The following is a 22,771-nucleotide window of genomic DNA, read 5'->3' as shown; positions in this document are numbered from 1 at the left end:
TTAGTGTTGTAACAGCAAGATGAATGGGTTCTTTAAGTTAGGTAAATAATCTTTGGTATACCGTACCTTTCAGGTCGTTAAGCAAAGTTTTGGTTGAATCTATCTGTTCTGGAAATACTCTATTAGTGGATGATAGAAATCCATTCAACCTCTTTTCCGTTTCCAGGAAGGTATTTTCCAATTTTTCGTCCATCATCATATTATCACCAGTGATAATATCTATAGCGGTTTTGTTTGTCTTCAAATTGGACCAAAGAATATTGGGTATGAGTACCTCATCATATAAGCCCAATATATGATCAATTAGCATCCTGCACGCTTTCTCTAGCAACAACCCTCTATCTATGCTCTCATTCAATTTCGAGTAAATTTTTATATCCTCTCTTTGATGATTCTTTTCTTTAGACTTCACTAATCCATCCATTTTGTTTTCTATTTCTCTTATTCCGCATTGTCTTCTAAGCTGAATTTCCTCTCGTTTGATAGTAGCCTCTCCGAATATGTCTACAATATTTACAATATCAGAGGTTCTTGCTATGGCCTTCTTCATGATTTCATTTAGGCTTTCCACATTATCATCAATATTGCCTACCGCCTTTGAATTCAAATTCATGCTTTCCTGTAACCGATCTTCTAGCGTCTCAGTAGGATCTTCCTTGGGTAGCCTGCTCTGGTCCTGCTTTTCTCGATATTCCTTTTTCGGATTCTCTTGCTCTTTTTGCTCATTTCTTTCTCCAAACAGTGCAAGTAATATCCTTTGTCCCATTAAACTCTTGGAACTTTTTTCATCTGGTGCTTCTTGGAAACTCACTTTTTTTTCCTTGAATCTTTCTCTCAACGATTTAAAGGGATCATCTCTAAAATCAAATATTCGTTCCTCTGGCGAAAGCCTCTCGATTTGTGACACTAGATCTTCCTCCTCTAAGTATGGATCTTCACTTTTTCCACTATCAATATTCATTGTACAGGTAATATTTGCTAAACGCCCAGACTAAAAATTGAGATGATCCTTAAGGAATCCTCTTTTCTTCATGACGCGATTCCCGTTTTAGACCATTTTCCGTTTTTTTTTTTGGATACAAAGCGATTCAAGACATTCAACTTGTCTGTCTCCTGTATAAGCTGAGGACATATTTTCTTCTCTGACCCGTTACAAGACTCTCTAACCACTGAAACCTATTCACTATATCAATTTCTCGAATAAATTGTCGCCCCAATGCTCACTCTGCTTTTGGCGTACCTATTTTTCATTCCTTTCTTCTTCTATACTATCGTGGCTAATATATCTTACTGGCTTCGCATCAGGCAGAAAAGAAAGTTGGGTGTGAATAAAAACGCAAATGAAGTTGTTATAGTGGTCTTAGGGGATCTAGGCCATTCGCCCAGAATTACATATCATGCTAAAAGCTTTATCAAGCTTGGCTACGTTGTTAACATATGCGGATATGTGGAAAGCCAGGTACCTTATTTTCTCTACGACGAAAATGTTTCTATTAACGAAATCAAGGTTATTAAGAACACACATAGACTTCCGTATATCGTGTTTGCGGCAAATAAAGTGGTCCAACAGGTGTTTGAACTATTCAAAGTGCTTTCAGGTGTAATTGACGATAATACCAGATATGTCCTAATTCAAAACCCTCCAAGCTTGCCCGTTCTCGCCGTGCTGGCATTTCTAAAGATGACAATATGTCCCAATGTTAAGATTATAATTGATTGGCATAACTTGAATTTCACAATTTTGAACCTAAGATTCCATAACTTGAAGCATCCGATTGTGAGATTGATGAAAAATTACGAGAGGATTCTCAGTAAGAAGTACGCTGACCTCAACTTCACTGTCACCGAGGCTATGAGAGATTACCTTATCAAGGAATTCCATCTTGATTCTAACAAGGTTATTACCGTTTATGACAGACCAAGCAATAAATTTGAACCGTTAATGGACGAGGAGGAGTTTGACGAAATCATAGCCAGCAACCCAGCAATATTTGAGGATTTTGCTTATAACAAAGAAACGGATAAGATCTTGATCACATCAACTTCCTTCTCGGCCGATGAAGACTTTTCTATTCTTGTTGAGGCCCTAAAGAAATTGGACGACACATTAGGGGATATGAAGGGATCTTTTAGGATCCTTATGATTGTCACCGGTAAAGGTCCGTTGAAGCTAGACTTTTTAAAAGAGGTGAAAGAGTTCAATTGGAAGAGAGTCAGAGTTACCGATGTGTGGTTAACCGATGATGAGTATCCTAAGATTCTCAGGATAGCCGACTTAGGAATATCGCTACATTATTCAAGTTCTGGCCTTGATCTACCTATGAAAATAGTCGATCTCTTTGGATCTGGAGTGCCCGTCGTCTCAATGGGTTATCATGTCATATCAGAGTTAGTCACGGAGGGAAAGAACGGTCTGTTACTCAAGGATAACCACAGTGGCCAAGAGTTGGCAGATACGATATATCATGCATTATATGAAGACAAACATTTACTTGGTACACTTAGATCTGGTGCTAGAAAAGAAAGTGAACGTGGTTGGGATGATGAATGGGATGAAAAGTTAGCCAATCTGCTCAAATTATAACATCAACGAGAAAAAATCTGCTCTCTTAATGACTTTAAGTACCCAGAAGTATTCCTATCCTTGATATTTTTCACTTTGTCATTCTGCCAAAATGTGATTTCATCTGATCCTATTAATTCGAAGTCCACTGAATCGGGAAGCATATCCCATTCCATACATTTGTCCTTTCCAATTAGAAGCTCTCCTGTAATAAGACACCAAAGCTTGGATGTCTCAACGTTATTGTACCCACCGCCACCCAATAACAATGCGGGAACCTTGATATGTTTGAGTATCGTGATTACTGCATCAGAGTAACCTTTTAAAGTTAAATTCCATTCACTGAAATTAGAGTCTGTACAGAGTCCGTCTCCTCCGCATTGAAGGACTACTGCTGACGGTCTGAATTCATCGACTAGCGTTAGAACAATATTTTCAACTATCCAATGTAGTGAAGAATTGTTGAGTCCTTTCATTGTAGGAACGTTTATCTCATAACCTTGGCCCTTTCCCAATCCGTCTCTTGGCTTTTGGCCCGTACCTGGAAAGAAGCCCACCTCGAAACGATGAATAGAACATGTAAGAACCTTATTTGTGTACTTGAAAGCACTGGCCACTCCGTCTCCGTGGTGAATATCCATATCTATGTACATAACTTTACTGAACTTACTTCTGAGCCTTAAAATACCTATCACGATATCATTGACGTAGCAAAATCCGGAGGCCCTATCTCTATGCGTATGATGCCTTCCACCAGTCCAATTAATGGCGATCGGTCCTTCACAGGTCTGCTTTAGTAGCCACTGGACAGAAGCAATAGTTGTTCCAGCAGTGATTTTAACATATTCATCTAAGAATGGGAAAACAGGACAATCGAATTCAAGGCAGTATTTTGAAAGGCTACTGGAACTATTGCCGTCACCATCTACATCACTGGTTTCTTCGTTTAGCGATTTGCCAAGAGCCTTCAATTTTTCAACAATTAATGGTTGATTTCTCGAAATATCACTGATATAAGTCGACCAATCTCTTTTTTCCAACAAAACCTGCGCATAATCTCGGTCATGAAAAGAGGCTATTTCATCAATTGTAGAACGTGAGTAGGAGATGAGCTCCACTCCAGGAATTCGCGCTTGGTCATCAAGACCAAAGGCAGAGATGAGGTTTCTCACAATACTTGAACGAAGTTCATTCGACGGCAATAAATCTATAATAAGCGAATCCTTTCTGCTAATTTTCACCAATCCTATAGATTTGTGACTACTCATTGAGCTCAGGTTTCAAATCAACTCCTTCAAACTAATCAGTTCAACCGTTGTTGATGTTGGCGATGGCATTGGGCACCCTAGGAATCATAAAATATTTGGTCTCTCCGCGGCTCGCCGAAAAGGGTAAAAGGTGGGGGAAACTGAGGCAGTGACGATCTTTTGCTTTTTAAAGAGGGGAATGAGCTCTCCAAGCATTCTTTCTTTTGCTGATCTTGCTAGCTAGTTTCGGTCAAACCAATATACTATAATTATGCCGTTACATGTGAAAAGCAAAACCAAGGAATATATATATATATATATGTATGTATGAATCACTATCTTAAATGGAGTGGTCACTTTTTGTTATCTGTAATATCTCAGTATGCAAAGACTTCAACAAATTGGTAACCATATTACAGGCCACCTCAGCGGTGCAGAGAAAGCGAGAGAGAAAAATCCAGAGGACGTTGTCATTGTGGCAGCTTATAGAACCGCGCTTACAAGAGCTGGTAAGGGTAAATTGAAAGACATCAACTCAGACGAGGTTTTAATGAAACTTATTAAGGAGGTGTTTAAGAAGACTAAAGTTGATCCAAAGGCAATCGAAGATGTCATTGTTGGCAATGTGTTGAATCCAGGTGCGGGTGTAAATGAACATAGAGCAGCTGTAATTGCCGCAGGAGTCCCATATGAGGCACCCTTCATGGCAGTTAACAGGCAATGCTCATCGGGACTCATGGCTGTCAATGATATTGCTAATAAGATATTGACCGGGCAAATTGACTGTGGATTAGCTTGCGGAGTGGAGAGCATGTCCAAAAATTACGGTCCTAGCGCTGCTCCCAATATTTCGGACGTCGTTTTGAAGGCATCTGAGGACGCCAAAAGCTGTCTACTTCCAATGGGTATGACTAGTGAAAATGTCAATGCGAAATACTCTTTGGGACGTGAAGAACAGGATAGATTTGCTGCGTCTTCATACCAGAAAGCTGAAGCGGCAGTGAAGCAGGGACTTTTCAAAGATGAAATCCTACCCATAATGGTACAGATAGAAGTGGATAATGATGACGATGATGATGAGGAAGGTAGTAAACTTGCGACTACCAAAACAATTGTTGTGGACCAGGATGAGGGTCCCAGACCAAATGTTACTGCTAAATCACTATCCAGGCTTCGTCCTGCTTTCAAGAAAGATGGTACTTCTCATGCGGGGAACTCATCACAAGTTAGCGATGGTGCCGCCGCAATTATATTAATGAGAAGAAGTCTTGCCGAGTCTAAGGGATTACCCGTTTTAGGAAAGTACGTGGCTACCACTATTGTTGGAGTCCCTCCTTCTATTATGGGAGTTGGCCCCGGTTATGCAATTCCTAAAGTACTAGAAATGACCAATATTGATAAATCAGAAGTGAAAGTGTTTGAAATCAATGAAGCATTTGCTGGGCAGGCTTTGTTCTCAATGAAGAAAGTTGGTATTCCAGAGGAGAAGGTGAATCCTAGAGGTGGTGCCATCGCATTGGGTCATCCACTAGGATGTACCGGTGCCAGACAGATCTGTACATTACTGAGAGAGCTTTCACCAGGAGAAATCGGTATCACCAGTATGTGTATTGGTGGAGGACAAGGAGCAGCAGCGGTTTTTGTTAGAGAATGAAATTCCTGATTACATAATATATATATCTTATCAATTAAAATGCACTGAAATGAATCCCTGCACCAGTCCCGAATTAATTTTTCACCTCTAATCAAAGAGATTTGTGAATGTAGTGTAGTATTCCTTCGTTCCTCAAACGTCTTGCAACCCATATATTCGGTATTAGTTCAGGTCATGTCACCTCAGCAAGACAGTCCGATCTCAAAGGGACCCAAGGATTTGCCAAAAAATGGAGTTCCTAAGCCTAAAGGAAATACTCCAAATACAAATCGAACCTCCAATCGCAATAGACGTCGGAATGGCAAGAAGAACAAAAGCATTCAATCCAATGATAAAGAACGACCGCTATTCCTGGAGATTCAGAAACTTGTACGCAACAGGATGCCTATTACAGTGAACGGTAATGTTGTTGAGGACTTAACTATGACCCTTGATGAGCACATAAAATCATTATTGGACGATAAATCAAACACCGAAAATGTGTACCTCTCGTTTGTGATTCATCCCTCTGATCCTGATTTTCCCTATGATTTGGATTTCTTGAACATAACCTTGTCGATACCTCAATCATATCCACATGGGGCACCTTTCCCTACAATCGTGGTACTTAACGACGATATTCCTAAGGGCTTCAGCGCCAATATTGAAATTGGATTCAAGCAAATTGTAGCCACGGCATTGCATAATAGAAATAATAGACGCAAAAATAGGGGGAAAAAGGAATTCTCAGAACAGAATACTGACGATGACGATGTTGGAATTCAGATTGTTGGTGGTAATGACCTCTGTGGAATGTTACAGACCCTTGATAAGTATCTTGAAAGATTCCTTTCGATGGAAAAGAAAGAAACAGTTAAGATCGTGAAGGTGATCAAGAGATATGATCAAGAGGTACTGGAAAAGGAAGGTAAAAAGGCAAAACAGAAACAGATACAACGAAACCAGGAACAAAATAAAAAAAAGACAGATGATCCCGCTACTATCATAGATAGTGCCATTCTGGAAAAGAGAAATGAAGAGATAGAAATATTTAAACAGAGACTGAGTCATAATCATCTACGTGTTTTCAAGGACTCTCCTCAAAACACCACATTTAAGCTCGAACTAAAATTCCAAGAGGGGAGCTTTACCATCGAGGTCGAAGATTCTACAGAGATTGTTCTTAAAAAGTTGCCGATTAGACTCACTGTGCCCAAGGAATATCTTAGTAATCCCAAGAGACCTTTGAAAATGGAGTTGGATATGTCGAACGATTATAATATGAAAATGGTCAAGTCGTTGGAAGATCAAAATTTGAGACTTATATTTGGAAAGTTGATCAGCAACATGAGCTCTAATTTCAACTACATGGCAGAAAATGTTGCTAAAGAATGCTGTGATATAATCAACGGCTCCGATAGTGAATTACCAAAGTGTTACTGGACAATTACAAGTCAGTTGAACTACTTTATAGAAAACATTCAGAAATTCATGAACTTGAAAAACAACTTTATCAAATGGTTTGAAGAAAATCAAACATTGAATTTGGAGTTGGGTAAATCGTCTACGTTGTTGGATTGATTAACCAACCAGTTTCTGTCAGGGTCCCTGCAGCTAAAACTCGCGCTCTCGCTAAATAAAATGAGATAGATAGAGATATATATAAATCAGCTTTACTGCGTAATCAGCGCGACTAGCGAGCGTATTTTTTTCTTTTATCTTTTGTAGGAGATTGATTTTTATGATCTCACATTTAACGAATGATTGAGATCAATCTTACTTAATTGTTGGTAGAGACGTTTGGTTTATTCAATGCCATTGGAGTTTATCTTCTTTAAATTCAGTTGTTTTATCTCCAGTTCATTGAGTATTATCAGTAATGAGTGAACCAGCTGAAGAGTTAAGAGTTCATAAGATACGTGGCACTCATGCAGATGGAGGCATCGAGCTTGCAATATCGTCTGCACATTCTCAGAGTCCTACAGATTCGAGTGGAAGAAAGAAGTTTGCTTTAGGCTTGAGGAAAATAAGTGATAGGCTAAGGAGGAAAGTTTCCTCCTCGCAGTTGTCGTCTCCCATTACTGTTGATGATAACGATGATAAGCACCGATTATCATCATCATCAAGGTCAAATTATCCTTACGGAATGAAGGAAAAGGTCAGTCCATTAATTATTGGCTCATCAAACGTGGTTCCTTCCTTATGGTCAGATTCTAATGCTCCTGTCTTATCCAGCAATGTAACCATGCTTGGATTGGGTCTAGCCGGCCGTGGGCTTCACAAAGAAAACAATCTAGAGTCTTTGGATCCCCATACCTTCAATCGCAATTTGACGCCTCCTGGGTCACTGGAATCTTTGGAACAAATGCCGAGACCAATTACTAACAAGGCCAGTCTCCCTAGTCCTGCCGCCGGAATGTTTAATTTTCAGGCCAAGAGTCACACGCCAGTATACTTTATAAAGAAGATTATGAATAACCACATGACTATAAGAAATTATAGATCTCTCGAGAAGATACTCAGAAATTCCAAAGATAACAAGGAATGGATTCGGCAGTTTGTGGATATCCAGGGGCATATGGCACTGGCTGTAGTTTTGCTGCAGATCAGCCAGCGGACTATCAAGTCAAATGATCAGCTTGATAAAGAATTTACAATATTGGCAGCAATACGGAATATAATGAACTTTCAGGAGAAGGAAGATGGTCGTATTCATCTGTCAGAAGTTAATAAATATGTGGTACCCAGTTTGATGTCTCCCAGAATTATCACAAGAAATACTGCTACTGGAATGCTTGCCTTATCTGTGGCATATGAGAAGAAGCAGGCCACGGAAAGCATAATTAAGGGATTATTAAGCGCTACAGAGAGTTTGGAGATGGATTCTACCAGTGATCTATACAGTAGTACTTCCTCTGTACAACAGGAGAATCCATTTAAGGATTGGATGTCATCAGCGGAGGAACTCGTTGCGGATTTCGAATCTGAAAATCCTCATTTGGTCTTCTCTGACCAGGATTTCGTTAAGGGAAGACTCACTCCGCAATCCATTATTAAGGAATATGCCCTTCTCACCATTTTTTTACTCTCATCCTTGGTTTCTACCTATTCAGATGCTCTCCTGCGTGTCACTGTTCGGCAAAAACTTGAAGATGCTGGATTAATACGCCTCTTTGACTTTGCAAAATCTTTGCGCTCCGAAGCAATCAATGATTTAGTTGGAAACTACCTTTCATACAGGAATTATGATATTGATGATACAAGTTCTTTCAAGGAAAAACCGGAAGAGGAAGTGACTGAGAATGAAGATAGAAACCGAAAAGATGATGATTTAGGTAACCACGATTCATTGGAAAAATTGGGTTTAAATGACGAGGATTTAGAAGTCAGTTATCCTAGCTCGAATGATCCTTTGGTAGCACCTTTCATTACCAGCATGTTAAAAAACCTTGCATATCTCACACATCTCACTGACAAAAAAGAGCGTTTGAAGTACTTTAGAGTGATTGATAACCTTGTGGAAAATGTCGTTCATATTAACAATATTAGCGATCAGAATATTCTTTTCTCAACGCAACTTCTTTTGGATAGACTAAATACCGATGACACGGCTCGTATGGCTGTATCAGAGGCTCGTGAATCTGCGCGGCTTCTTAGAGAGTATGGACAGCGAATTCATCAGCTTGAAGATGAACTAAAATCTGCCTCAAGCTTATCTGGAACTTCGAAGTTTGACCATTCAAATGATACTTCATCTCTCAACAAAATATCGGAGGGAGTTGAACAAAGGAGACTTTCATCCGCTGCTACAACCGGTAGTAGAAGTAACCCTGAATTACAGAATGGATATCATAGGATTTCACAAACCGGTGATGATCCTATGATATCCAACAATTTCTCTGCCTCCAAATTCTTTGAGCCTTACGATCACTATCAAATGAATATTCTTGATAATTCTCCAAAGTCGGATTCATCGAGCGATATGAAAGTGGAAGATTCAATCAATAATCTGTGTTCAAAAGAAGCTGCTTATCGTACTGCTAGAAGTTTCGTTTCTGTGGCTTCTACGACTCCTCAAGCTCCACCATTGCCGGCCTTTCTCAAACAGACAAACAAGGAGACAGCAATACCTTCTGTTTCATCTAGTTCCGTACCAAGTCCACCGGTGCCACCACCACCACCCTCGTTTTTGACTTCCATGTCTAAGAAAATTGATAATTCCCCGCTTCCCCCACCACTACCCGAGTTCCTTTCTAAATCTCAAGGACGATCACAACCCACTCTTTTGACACCTCCTTTGGCACCACCACTTCCTCCTCATAATGCCAAAAAGGCTAAATTGGTTTCACAGGTTTCTACTTTGAGTGACGAGATAGAGAATGTTACATCCCAGAAGGTTAGTAAGGTATTAGCTATGAGACGTCCAACCTCGAAGATGAAGCATCTCCACTTGGATAAAGTTCAGGACATATCCCCTACCTTTTGGTCGAAAGCCGATGACGAAAAGATCATATCGTTATTGGACAAGACAGGTGTGTTGTCTGACGTGGAAGCAACATTTAAGGCTCTTGACACGCCCATAAGGGTCTATCGAGCAAAGGTTAAGGATGACTCTTCCACCAAGATGTCATTTCTTCCGAGGGAGCTTCAGCAGCAATTTGGAATTAATCTACATCAGTATTCAAATCTTTCGGAGATTCGATTTGTGTCGAAAGTTCTGTCTTGTGATAAGTCTTTGTTAGATAATACTACTGTCATTGAATTCTTCAACTGGGATGGATTGATGAATATTGGGTCTTCAATTATGAATAAGTTTGTTCCGTATTCCACAAATGTTCGAATGAAGGAGTTGAAGCCGAAAAGTGATCCAAATGATCTTGATCGATTCGATCGTATATACCTTGAGCTCTGCATTAATTTAAAGAATTACTGGCCTGCTCGTTCGAAGGCATTGCTATTATCTTCGACTTATGAAAGAGATTATCATGACATGTTGAAAAAGTTGAATCTGATTGACCGTGCCGTTAGCAGCATCAAAAACTCGGAGTCACTTCTTCAGGTTTTCAATATCATCAAGAACATTGCCAACTATATGAATGATTCCTCGAAATTAGTGCTTGGATTCAAGATATCTAGCCTTCAAAGACTTAGATTCATGAAGAATTCGAAGAATACCATATCCTTGTTGCATTATATTGAAAAGATTATCCGCGTACATTTTCCGGATTTGACGGTATTCGTTGATGAATTGAAGGAATTGCAGAAGGTATCTGGTGTGTCTCTTTCAACCTTAGAGGCTGAAGTCTCAGAATATAAGTCTACTGTTTCCAATTGTGATCAGTCATTCACTACTGGATCTCTCAGTGATAAATCCAAGCTTCATTCCCAGGATAGGATCCTTGAGTATATGAAACCGATATTATCAAAGGCTAAAAGAAATGCGGAGTTATTGAAATCTCATTCAGAAAGCACGGTGAAGGACTTTGACGCTTTAATGATGTACTTTGGTGAGAATCCTTCGGACAAAGCCAACAAGGAATCTTTCTTTGGTATATTTTCTTCTTTTACAGAGAGCTATAAAAAGGTACATATTGAAAATGTGAGAGCTGAAGAGGAGGCAAAAGCATTTGAGGTAAGAAAGAAAATGATGGAAGACTTTAAGAATAAGCGCGCTAAAGATAAAGAGGAAACACATGGCTCTAGCGAAAGCGCTACTGAAGCTATTCAAGGCCTTCTATCTCAATTGAAGTCTAACCATCCGTTAACTAGAAAGTATTCGCAGTATCGTGATAAGAAGGTTCTGTATCATGATACGGATACGCTTACCAGTAAAGCTCAAATGATGCTCAAGGATTTAGAGAAGAATCAGGTGGCTGAAGATGTTGCAACCATAAATGATATTTCAAAAGGAGACATGGAATCTGTAAGTGCGTTTGATCCTTATCTGAATTCGGACGAAAATGGAATGAAGTCAGAGTCCTCTATTGATTGCTCTAGTGTGAAATCAGCAGGAAGGCTTTCAATTATCACTATGCTTATCAACGGTCCAGCGGGTGATGAATTTGATGCTTTATCTGGAGAGGAGGACGAAATAGAAAAAGCTAATCAAAGTATCGACGATGTGATTCAAAATGAAGAGGAGACGAACAAGAAGGAGGAGGGAAATCTGTTACCACTCAAAAGAAATCATAATACGCTTTCTGAACCTACTAAGCCTATTCAAGTTCAATCAGAAGGCTCATCGGATTCTTTAGATATAGCCATTAACCAAGTGATAAGCCGATTGGAAAAGTCCTAAGCTGAGTATGATAATTAGTTGCTCCTTTTTATATCTATTTGCTAAACAATTACAATAAGGAAGAATGTAATAATCCGTTTAATATATTCACCCGTTCATCTGTCCTCGATGCTCAATCAATCTTTCTCGCAGGTCTGATTGAAAGATTAACCTTCATAAGCACGTACAATGTCAGCAACGTAATAAATACGTATAGGGATGTTATCAAAGGTTTTCTGATCAAACTTGCGAATGAATATTTGTAGCGGACATACACATCAGCATCTTTCAATTCATCCACAAGGTTATTGAATGTGAGTGTGATCTTGGTATGTCCATTTTCGATATCCAAATAAGAATATGAGTGTTCTATAGAGAGCCCCTCATGTTTGAATGGGATAAAAGTACTGATGTACTCGGCACCTTCAGGCAAATAGACGGAAAAATTGAGCTTCTCGTAGGAAGCGTCGTGCAACCCATCCATCAACTTCACTTTAAGAATATACTCATCCTTAGGACCCTTCTTCAAAAAGTCACTCAACTTATGATTCCATCCAACGGTAAAGTTGTAATGCCAGCCTCCAAAGATAGGAAATCTCGGCTTCAACACCATTCTATCAGCGACAAACTGAGAAGTAGAGACGTTTCCAACTTTATCCGTAAAGTATGCATCAGATATCTGCTGTTCGGGCAACAAAATCTGGATCGATGTCATAGCAGGAGTTATTTTATATCCTAGTCGTTGATTAATCCAATCGGCTCTGTTGAAACCAGAATCCAATTTAACTGCATTATTCGTCAATTCATAATACTCCTCTAATTGAAGAGTATTACCCCAATGGGAAACCCAATAGTCTCTTTGAAGGAGAGTGACATACGGTAAAGGCTCAGTACTGGTGAAGTAAACATTCAGTGGAATATACGTGTTGGGTTTGATAGTACCTTGCCCAGGGTCAGAAATGATGTTTTTTCCCTCATTGTGAAAATCTAACACTATAGGCTCTATCTCCTTCGAGTCGGACTTAAGTTCGCCGTTGGCAACATTCATTAGAGCCAATGCATATTTCCGAATAACATACGGACTGATAGGATATTTCAACGTCTTCAAAGACAGAGCTTGAATATCTCTCATTGGAGCAGACTCGGGAACCGGCTTCAATTGATGCGTGGCAATTATAGAAATGCTGAGAGAAATGGTGGATTTTGGAGATATAGGGACGGGGAGGCTCATGACGTAATAAACAACATCGTCTAGACCATCCTCCACCTCGATCTTCTGCGCTTCAAGGAAAGCACGATCGGTCTTTGGAGACCTGAGAATTGGAATCATAATTACACGGTTCTCATCGACCTCTTTTGGAATGGCAATGACAAATTCATCGACAGGTTCAGTACCAATGTTGGTAGCAGTAACATCGTGTCTCATTTTAAGATAGGATTTGGAAGCATCAAGGGCCCTCTCAAAATTGATGATCTCCCAGTGAGCAGGGACCTGCAATGCAGAAGCTGCCAGTACTAAGCAGCTGAATAATACAAAGAAGTACTTTGATAACATTTGCAATCAATTAGTGTCTAGTGTCTGAATGAACAATGGAAAGGAAGCACACAAGCATAGTGAGCTAGAAAAATCTTTGACACGTTTTGAATTGAGTATAATTATTTTGCGTGCCAATGGAAAATAAGACTGAAGCAGGCGACGCGACGAGTGACACCGATTATTCTACTACTAGAGTACATTATAGTCTATTGTACACATGGTATCTATATATTACAGCACCTCTAAAATAAAGTTGTTTCGTTATCACTTTCAGAATCAGATATGAAAAGCGTATGCGGAGCTTTATAAATATTCCTGGTATGAACCGTTGCCTGAATCTGCGAACCTGAAGGAGCCATCGACCTCTCTGGGGAATCGATAGAATGTCGTACAAGAGGCAGAGATGAACAGCTAGATGCAGCATCAGAAAATTCAGCATCCAAATTAAGCTCAAAACTACTGTTCCCGTCGCCTCCACCGCCTCTGTCACCTCCATCTGTCAACTTTGAATGCTCCAGAGCAGATATATATAAATCGCTAGAGTTTATCGTCTTTGAAGACTCTCTAGTTGAACGTGAGGTCACGGCCCTCCTTAAAACACAAAATGTAGTTCCGCTTACTGCTATTAAAAAAGTAGAACCGAGAATGGCCCAACCACACCATTGCAAATGTGGAATGAACATAAGGAGATCAACAAGAAATGAAAGAAGCGACAATATAAATGTTGCCAACGTCCATAGTAGTACAGCTAAAAGATATCCAGCGGAATTTGCAAATCTGGAGCCAAACATAAGCGAAGTCAGTATGATCTGGACCCCGGTCAGGGCAGTAGATATTGGATGAACCACTAGAAGATAAGATATACTATGTCTGGCATCCGAAGGGAGGGTAAAACCAGTGTGATCGTTGTCTTGTCGGTACCCTATTCCGTTTGATGTGCAGAAAGATTCGCTGCAGAGGCCGAAAACTCCAAATTTAAAGCCCTCGTATGTGCATAAGGACATATTCGTCACTGGAACAGTGATGACAGCTATGAGCTGGAAAGCAAAGGCTATGGTGAGCGACATACATTGAATGAACACTAGTTTTTTGTGAAATGGGAGTTTTCTAAAACGCCGTTTAATTCGTCCAAGCATTTGCAAGCAACAGACGAATAAGGCAATGATACGAAGAAAAGAGTCGGCTCTCGGTTACTTTTTGAGGATCATCTCTGCGTAGCCACATTCATCAAACTTGATGCGCAAGGCTCTGTCGTGGCTGGTGAGGCATCGAGTTATTTTTTTTTTTTTTATTTTTTTTTTCAAGGATTGGAAATGGTATTTCTTATCTTGTAGCGGTTCCCTTCTTTTGGTGTGGTGGATATGAGACAGAACAAGAAGATCAAGTTTGACGAGGATGGAGAAATTAAGGAGATTAGTGGAAGGATCAAAACCTCCAGGTATGGATCCTTCGCATCGAAATCTAAGAGCACTAGAAGGGATTACAATCATGATTCAAAACAGAGCTCTAGAAGAGAGGACAAAGTTGTAAGCCACAAGCCAAAAACGGTCAGGCTTGATAGTGAAGACGATCAAAATAGTGATGACGATGAAAATCATAAGCTCTCTCGTTCAGATTATTTAAAGATGCAGATGAAAGCTCGAACCCTACTCGTTGATAGAAAGAAGCTACCTATTTACAAGGCAAAGAATAGACTTATTCCTAGAATTATATCATCAAAGGTTTCAATTGTTATTGGTGAGACTGGTTCAGGTAAATCCACTCAGGTTCCACAATTTCTTATGAAGAAGGTTAACGGAGGTATAGCCGTTACTCAGCCAAGACGAGTGGCTGCAATTAATTTGGCAACGAGGGTTGCAGAGGAATATGGATGTCCTTTGGGCCATGAAGTTGGATATTCTGTTCGGTTCAGCAATGTGACCAGCAAGAAAACCAAGTTAAGATACTTGACAGACGGTATGCTTTTAAGAGAGATGATGCTAGATCCTATGATGTCCAAGTATTCGACCATAATAGTAGATGAAGCCCACGAGAGGACTATTTTGACAGATTTAATACTTGGATTCTTGAAGGGTTTAATACTTGGCAAGCGTAAAGATGATTCTGACTTCCGTGTTATTGTCATGTCGGCCACTTTAGATGCTGAAAAATTCTCTCAGTTCTTTGAAAATGCCCCGATTTACTACATTGAGGGAAGGTTGTTCCCCGTGAAGAGGTTATATTTACAACGTAGCGCTGATGATATCATCGATGACATGGTGAAGGCTATAATACAGGTGAATCAGGGTGAACGAACTGGTGACATCCTATGTTTCCTTCCTGGTCAGGAAGATATTGATAAAGTAACAAGCTTGTTAGAAAAATTGGCCCCTGAACTACCTAAGGATGCTCCTCTGATGGTTCCCTTACCATTATATGCAGCTCTACCACCCCATCAGCAGATGAAAGTTTTCGAAAAGGTCAAGCCTCGTCAACGTAAAGTTATCTTGTCTACCAATATAGCTGAGACTTCGGTGACTGTCCCAGGAATTAGATATGTTATTGATTCTGGTCTTCGAAAAGTGAAAGTTTGGAGGCACGAACTTGGTCTCTCCACGTTATTGACTGTTCCAATTTCGAAGGCATCTGCGGCTCAACGTACAGGTAGAGCTGGTAGAGAAGCACCCGGAAAGTGCTTCAGATTATATAGAGAGAAAGATTACCTAAAACTCTGTGAAAACACTGAACCTGAAATCTTGCGCTCAGAAATTGTTTCACCGGTACTCATGTTAAAAAGGTTGAACGTGGATGATATTTTGGGGTGGTATTGGATTGAAAGTCCAGGGAAAGAGTCACTGTTCTCTGCTCTTCGCCAGCTTTACTCATTGAATGCTCTTTCTGACTCTGGTAGTATCACTAGTTTGGGACAGAAAATGGTTGTTTTACCTGTGGCTCCACACCTTGCCTCCGTTCTTATACAAGCTAAAGAATACGGAGTTTTAGATCCTGTTGTTGATATTGTTTCTTGCCTTTCCGTGGATAATCTACTTTTAACACCATCTAGTGAGAAGCGGGATGAAATCAATATTAAAAGAAGAGACACATGTACGCTGGGCTCTCGATATGGTGATTTGCTAATGCTCAAAGAGCTATATGATATATATAATGGCTTCTCCGATGTCGGAGAATGCAAGCACTGGTGCAGAGAGATAGGAGTTTCTTATAGAGGATTCAGGAACGTACTTCGAATACGAAAGCAGATTGCTAGCTACATGGAGAATATTGGAGGGAGGAGTACACATTCCCAAAGTGATATTAATGATGATATTGATGACATTGATTACAGTAAACCCGTTGATCCAAGTCTTATCCTAAAGTCATTTCTAAAAGGTTTCATCACTAATTCTGCTATTGGTATGCCAGATAGATCATATAGAACGGTTACAACAGGTGATACCATCTCCATTCATCCTTCCTCGCTTCTTTTTGGTAAGAAAGTTGATGCCATTCTGTATATAGAACATGTTTACACTATGAAAGGATACGCCAGAAATGTCAGTGCAATTGAACTTGAATGGTTGCAGGAAGTGGCACCACATCTTTTAGGATCCAGGATAAGTATTCAGAACGATTGAATGTGAACTTTGTCATATTATGTATCTCATAAAGGGGAATATTAAGTAATCGATATACTTCTCCTATAAAAAACTAAAGCACTCAGTATCCCTAATTTTCTAGTATTTCTTCCCGAACTGTTAACCCCTCTGTACTTCATTCTTGCTTGATATGTCCGCTCTCTAATAATACATTCATTCTGTAGCATCAATTGTTCTATTAAGGAAGAAGTAAAAAGATGGGAGCTGTCAGATCTGAGAACAGAAAAAAGAAAAGAATGCTTGTGGGGCGAAAACCGAAATATTGATCCGCGAGATCTCGGAGAACTGCATGACTAAGAGCTATTCACAAACTCTAAGACTTGTAGTAATTAAATAATAAAATATCGGTGCATTAGTACATGAGTATGGGTAAAAATCAGTTCAGTATAAATCAATGGTATCCTTAAAGTGCAACTGAGAAACGTTGAAGCCGTGGTCATCGAGTTTCTTATGCTGATCGATATGTTTATAGAAAGCAGATATGAAGTCATTAACAACATCAACGTACCAGAACTTACCATTGATATCAACAAAGGAATAGTGACCACCCAGATCGCAGGTTGCCATATATAAGTAAGGGTTCTTCTTAATATCGTGGTAAGGATAGTCTGTTGATATCATAGGATCGTCCTCAGAATTGATAATAAGCATCGGAGTCTTGATCTTAAATATTCTAGCAATTGGAGACGAGGCAAGATAATAACATGTTGCAGATGGGAAGCCAGCCAAACGGCCAGTGTATTTGTCATCAAAATCCTCAGTAGTCTTGAAAGTCTTCTTAATGCGGTTGAACTCATCTTCATCAAACAACTCTGGAACCTGTTTCAAAGTCTCTCTGTTATTCTCAGCCAACTTGTTTAAGTAATAGACAATAGCTGGTTGGAAAAACTTCCGGCCAAAGAAACTTTTGTTAATAGCAAAGCAAGAGTTGAGCAAATTCCAAGGAGAGGATACAGTGACGGCACTGCTAATGATAGAATCAGAACCTTCTTGAGCCAAGTAGTTGGATATGATCACGCCACCAAACGAGAAGCCGGCAAGATGAATCTGTTTACCAGGAAATCTCTTATGAAGATTGTTGATAGTCATTCTCATATCATCAGTGTGCAAGCCAGAGAAGAGATGTGGAGTAGTAATCTTCGATCTGCAGCAACCTCTGCTGTTTAGCACCAAAACATGAAAGCCCGACCTAAACAGTTTTTCGGAAATGGCTCTGATTTGAGGTTCATTGATACCACCTGCTAAGCCAGGAGAGATAATGATAATCGGCTTGTCATCGGCATCCCATAACTTGCGAACCTGAAGCATCTCATCCTCAGTGTAATATCTGCAACGAGGGTGAAGTCTAGGGTATCCTTCGGGCAAAGTCTCCTGGTATCTTCTCTTAAATTCCTCAGAAGTCTTTTCCTTTGGTTCTACAACATAATCCACGGTGAATTGGCCAGAAGGCAGGTTCTTGTACTTCTTGGCTTCTTCTTCGGTGACGTCAACTATATCTCTGGCGTAATATACTGGATAGGCTTTGGAGAAATCTGCAAGCGTCACATACATTGACTGCAATGCTCCATTGAAAAGATATGGTTTTAACCAATATCTGTAACTATCAGCAGCTTGAGGGACATACTGCCTGACAAGTTCCTTTAGAGGAATTGTAGCTGCATCGTCTGAATCATTCAAAGGAAGATCCACAGTCCGCTTGCTATAGGTAGCATGAACAAGATTTCTAAAGCCCCAATTAGGCAAAAGTGACCACATGATTAAGAAATGTTGCAGTAAAAAAGAGTGAAATCAAGGTTTGAAGAACTTGAGCAGAAATTAGTGTATTTATATATTTTACCAGTCCTTTAATAGAGGAGGAAATTTGCTACTTACTGGAGAAAAAAAAAGCCCCATTATCTCGGATCTCATTATGAGAGAAAATATAATAAGGTTTTCTCGGTAAGAAAGGAACACTCATTAGGTAAGGAAAATTATTATATTTGACCAAAGCATATTATAGGTAATAAACATAAGAGACACAGACACATTAAAGATGTATAAAACCAAGTAACAAAGTAATTTATCAAGTGATAAGTATTTATTGCCTGAGTTAGATTGGACGTTGAGTTGAGCCGAGCTCCGAGAAATTCGCTGTGCACAATAAAAAAAAAAAAGAAAAAGAGGGAGCAGCTTCCTAAAAGAAACATATAAAATCAAACAACAAGGATTTTGAAACGAAGGAGATCTAAAGCAAAAATTATTCCACAATCAATCTTGCTTTTCATCTGGTGTTGCAGCATCTGGTGTTGCAGCATGTGGCAGGAACCATGGCTGAACCGTGTAATAAGAGTTGGTCTTGTCTGCCAAACCTGCATACATATTATAGAAACCCAATACTCCAGCTAGAATGCAGAAGAAGCCACCAGCCTTGAAAACTTTGACAGATGTAATGAATTGTGCAATTGTGAAAAGAAGAATGAAGAACCAAACCGAGAAAAGCATTAAGAAAAGAGGCCAAGTTGACTTCCAAGTGCATGCAAACAAGAAGAAGGAGAAAAATGTCCATGGAAGGAAGAAAAAGGCAATACACTGATTATACTCATCCACGGTAGCGTATGCACCAGAAATATCAGCGATATCCATTAAAATGAAAGAATATGAAGACCAAAATCCTCCGAACAGTAAGAAGGTAGCAGAGGCCCAAGTATTACCGACAATGAAGCAAAGAACTCCGACAATTATGTCAACAACACCACTTGTTGTTAACAACGCACCTAGCAAGGCATTTGCTGCAGTAACACCTCTTGCGTGCATCATAACCAAGCCCAAGGAAACAACAGTGCAACTGAAAGCTGCCAAACCAGCGGGGACGGGGTCACCGTACTCCTTGGATTGGGGGGTGGCCTTTCTAACACCAACATTTAAAGTGCCTCCAAAGGCATACAAGAATTCATCTTTATTGATAGGAACCTCATTAATATAGATATTGTCTCTGTCATGGTGGAAGGTTATAGCTTTGCTTTGAGCAGTAGCAACATTTTGGATGGAAGCTCCAATAGCCGGACCATTAGTGTCAGGGTATTTCTCGATGTCGGGATTAAAGGATTCAGAACCGGACATTATATTGATAGATTAATACTTAGCTTTATTTGAAACTGTGCAAACACGGGGTGCAGAAAAGTGGCACATTATATACTTATTAAATGCGATGTTTCGGAGATGGCATTTAATTAATCCCGCAAACAGCAGATTCTTTTTCGGCTTGGTCTTTTGCTGAGAAGGGAAACGAATAGCCAGGGAAACTCCCCCCATCAACTGACGTCGGAAACCGGCTCTAATCCCCTCTTAATTCATGTGACCATTAGACGGACATAATTTTCTGTGGAGTGCGGTCAACCGGCAATTTGTATTACTAAAGGGGCCGGCCCGTCCCTTCAGTGAACCTATACTCCGCGCTCTCCCCCGTCGCTTGTGCGTAATTATTCAATTAGGCAGCGGTAGGGCGTCCGGGGAAGATCTCCTGTTGTTTTTGTTTTCAAGAAAAAGGAATTCCAGAAAAGTCCGTCTCGGGGTAGCCCACCGGATTTACTTTTTTTTGGGGGTTGAGGGGGGGGGGATAAGAGCCGTAGCCGCTCTCCTGGGCGGGGAAAATTCTATCCCGTTTTACAAAAGAAGAGGTAGCCGGATTAAAAAAATAATTTGTACAATATGAAATGCCACCACAATTTATTGTATGTCAACAATCAAAAATCACCCTATAAGCTTCCGGGCGAGTAAAAAGTTTTCCGAAAACTTGACCAGTATCAGCCTACCGTCTCTGCCCTACCGAATATAATGAATTAATTCATAAATCATCATTCATGTTGTGTACATATAGCAACCCTTTGTTATTAAGTTTGACAACTGCCACGATTCAGGTCTTCGATCAACGCGGACAAGTCCTACCGATCTCTATCTTGCTGAAAGCTTGCGTGCGTTGCTGTTCTTTTACTGTCCATAAATCGGCTACTAGTTTCTACCAATCACCCTTTTTATTTACTAATCTATTGTTTTAGCATTCTTAGCGACTTCTGTGAACTTTGGAGTCTATGAAATTTCCTGTTTCTCCCTACTTTCTCTCCCGCCAAAGACTAACGTCTATAACCGACAATCCCTTGCCGGCGTCTATTGTTTCCTAGATAATATATTTTTTCCGTATCGTCTGGTGAGTTCGGCGCGCGCTAAGGAGACCGACAGAATTATACCACAGCGGGACTTGAGATTTTCCGAAACAAATTTGAGGCATTTTAACAATGCTTATGCTCCTGCTTAAGAGCAGAATACAAAGATAAAGGTAAGTGTCTGTTGTGGTATCTTCTGGTTTAATTAACGACGTTTATTGGGGGAAGACTATATTATAAAATGTATATTCTAATGCCGCGTGTACATATATTATTATATGTATTTTTTATGCATAGCATAATTAATTTCTGACACAGCCTTAGTTAGCAGAAAAAAAAAAAAGAGCTACGCAACGAAAATGAAAACAAGAGAGTTAAGAGCTCCGAGCATCCAAATGAAACATCATTAAGAGTTCCTTTCAAAAAACAATGCTTCCTCTCAAGTACCGGCGGCTTCCCCGTCTTTTTAGATCTGGCCCAGTTAATTTCATCGTTGTCATAGGGGCGTTGGTAATCCTCGGATTCTACTTATTGAGTACAGATACAACCTCTAAGGCCAATAGCCCGTACAAATATAGAAAAGTTGACAATGATCCATTTGATTTTGCCCAGGCTCCCGGTGACCACATTACTCACTATGATTTGAATAAGTTGACATCCACGTCCGATTCGTTGAAACATAAAGAGAGGGTGCTAATTTTGACTCCTATGGCAAAGTTTCACCAAGGATATTGGGACAACTTGTTAAAGCTCTCTTACCCTCGCGATCTACTCGAGTTGGGTTTCATATTGCCAAGGACAAAAGAAGGTGATGAAGCATTAAGAAGCTTGGAGAAAGTTGTAAAGAGGGTTCAGAATCCAAAGTCCAAGACCCCTAAATTTTCTGGAGTGACGATTCTTCGTCAAGACACGGATGCCGTAGAATCACAGGCAGAAAAGGATAGGCATGCCTTTAAGGCCCAGAAGAAGAGACGATCGCAGATGGCAACTGCCCGAAATTCCCTTTTGTTTACCACTCTGGGGCCATTTACTTCTTGGGTGCTCTGGTTAGATGCCGATGTAGTGGAATCTCCAACGTCTTTAATTGAGGATTTGACTGCCCATAATAAGGCCATTTTAGCGGCCAACTGCTGGCAGAGATTCTATGATGATGAAAAGAAAGAGAATTCGATTAGACCGTATGATTACAATAACTGGGTGGAATCTGATGAGGGCTTGAGAATTGCTTCTCAATTGGACGATGACGAGATTATTGTCGAAGGTTATGCAGACATGGCCACATTTAGACCTTTGATGGCACATTTCTATGATGCAAATGGAGACCCTAATGTAGAAATGCAGTTAGATGGTGTTGGAGGTACATGCTTGTTGGTTAAGAGTGAGGTTCATAGAGATGGTGCCATGTTCCCCAATTTCCCATTCTACCATTTGATCGAAACTGAAGGTTTCTCTAAGATGGCCAAACGGTTGGGCTACGAGGTGTTTGGTTTACCGAATTATTTAGTCTACCATTACAATGAGTAGTAAGGTGCGTTCTGTAATTACTGTCTTCTTCTCTCTAGCAAATGAATAGAGTTTTCCCATTTACCAAAATTGCCCAGTATTTATTTATATTATTCGGATCTTTTCTTTTCTTATCTCTCTTCTTCTTTCCTTTTTTTTTTATCCTCTCCCGCTCTGTGGCTCGGCTCCTTTCGTCTGTCCTTATCAGTAAAATTGATTTCACAACTGCTTATTAGC

The 22,771-nt window shown here is 40.0% G+C and overlaps 11 protein-coding genes across 11 annotated transcripts; 6 read left to right on the top strand and 5 right to left on the bottom strand.

Moving 5' to 3' along the window:
* Nucleotides 1–37: 37 nt before the first annotated feature.
* On the bottom strand, nt 38–961 carry FOA43_003845 (uncharacterized protein; the record flags this gene model as incomplete). Its single annotated transcript, XM_038924093.1, has 1 exon — nt 38–961. The coding sequence occupies one exon, from the start codon at nt 959–961 to the stop codon at nt 38–40; it is 924 nt and encodes a 307-aa protein (XP_038780021.1).
* A 255-nt stretch (nt 962–1,216) lies between these two features.
* On the top strand, nt 1,217–2,584 carry FOA43_003844 (uncharacterized protein; the record flags this gene model as incomplete). The annotated part of the gene is made up of 1 exon (XM_038924092.1): nt 1,217–2,584. The coding sequence occupies one exon, from the start codon at nt 1,217–1,219 to the stop codon at nt 2,582–2,584; it is 1,368 nt and encodes a 455-aa protein (XP_038780020.1).
* A 2-nt stretch (nt 2,585–2,586) lies between these two features.
* Nucleotides 2,587–3,831, bottom strand: FOA43_003843 (uncharacterized protein; the record flags this gene model as incomplete). Its single annotated transcript, XM_038924091.1, has 1 exon — nt 2,587–3,831. One exon carries the CDS (start codon nt 3,829–3,831, stop codon nt 2,587–2,589), a length of 1,245 nt encoding a protein of 414 aa, XP_038780019.1.
* A 361-nt stretch (nt 3,832–4,192) lies between these two features.
* FOA43_003842 (uncharacterized protein) lies at nt 4,193–5,464 on the top strand (the record flags this gene model as incomplete). The annotated part of the gene is made up of 1 exon (XM_038924090.1): nt 4,193–5,464. One exon carries the CDS (start codon nt 4,193–4,195, stop codon nt 5,462–5,464), a length of 1,272 nt encoding a protein of 423 aa, XP_038780018.1.
* A 174-nt stretch (nt 5,465–5,638) lies between these two features.
* Nucleotides 5,639–7,024, top strand: FOA43_003841 (uncharacterized protein; the record flags this gene model as incomplete). The annotated part of the gene is made up of 1 exon (XM_038924089.1): nt 5,639–7,024. One exon carries the CDS (start codon nt 5,639–5,641, stop codon nt 7,022–7,024), a length of 1,386 nt encoding a protein of 461 aa, XP_038780017.1.
* A 298-nt stretch (nt 7,025–7,322) lies between these two features.
* Nucleotides 7,323–11,741, top strand: FOA43_003840 (uncharacterized protein; the record flags this gene model as incomplete). Its single annotated transcript, XM_038924088.1, has 1 exon — nt 7,323–11,741. The coding sequence occupies one exon, from the start codon at nt 7,323–7,325 to the stop codon at nt 11,739–11,741; it is 4,419 nt and encodes a 1,472-aa protein (XP_038780016.1).
* Nucleotides 11,742–11,853: 112 nt separating this feature from the next.
* Nucleotides 11,854–13,333, bottom strand: FOA43_003839 (uncharacterized protein; the record flags this gene model as incomplete). The annotated part of the gene is made up of 2 exons (XM_038924087.1): nt 11,854–13,243; nt 13,326–13,333. 2 exons carry the CDS (start codon nt 13,331–13,333, stop codon nt 11,854–11,856), a joined length of 1,398 nt encoding a protein of 465 aa, XP_038780015.1.
* Nucleotides 13,334–14,618: 1,285 nt separating this feature from the next.
* Nucleotides 14,619–16,871, top strand: FOA43_003838 (uncharacterized protein; the record flags this gene model as incomplete). Its single annotated transcript, XM_038924086.1, has 1 exon — nt 14,619–16,871. One exon carries the CDS (start codon nt 14,619–14,621, stop codon nt 16,869–16,871), a length of 2,253 nt encoding a protein of 750 aa, XP_038780014.1.
* A 402-nt stretch (nt 16,872–17,273) lies between these two features.
* On the bottom strand, nt 17,274–18,647 carry FOA43_003837 (uncharacterized protein; the record flags this gene model as incomplete). The annotated part of the gene is made up of 1 exon (XM_038924085.1): nt 17,274–18,647. One exon carries the CDS (start codon nt 18,645–18,647, stop codon nt 17,274–17,276), a length of 1,374 nt encoding a protein of 457 aa, XP_038780013.1.
* Nucleotides 18,648–19,139: 492 nt separating this feature from the next.
* Nucleotides 19,140–19,991, bottom strand: FOA43_003836 (uncharacterized protein; the record flags this gene model as incomplete). Its single annotated transcript, XM_038924084.1, has 2 exons — nt 19,140–19,273; nt 19,646–19,991. 2 exons carry the CDS (start codon nt 19,989–19,991, stop codon nt 19,140–19,142), a joined length of 480 nt encoding a protein of 159 aa, XP_038780012.1.
* A 1,469-nt stretch (nt 19,992–21,460) lies between these two features.
* Nucleotides 21,461–22,555, top strand: MNN9 (Golgi mannosyltransferase complex subunit; the record flags this gene model as incomplete). The annotated part of the gene is made up of 1 exon (XM_038924083.1): nt 21,461–22,555. The coding sequence occupies one exon, from the start codon at nt 21,461–21,463 to the stop codon at nt 22,553–22,555; it is 1,095 nt and encodes a 364-aa protein (XP_038780011.1).
* Between the last annotated feature and the right edge of the window lie 216 nt (nt 22,556–22,771).

Source organism: Brettanomyces nanus, chromosome 4, assembly GCF_011074865.1.
Source record: "Brettanomyces nanus chromosome 4, complete sequence".
NCBI lineage: Eukaryota > Fungi > Ascomycota > Pichiomycetes > Pichiales > Pichiaceae > Brettanomyces > Brettanomyces nanus.
The sequence above is the reverse complement of the archived record's forward strand: the minus strand, read 5'-3'. Positions and strand labels throughout refer to the sequence as shown.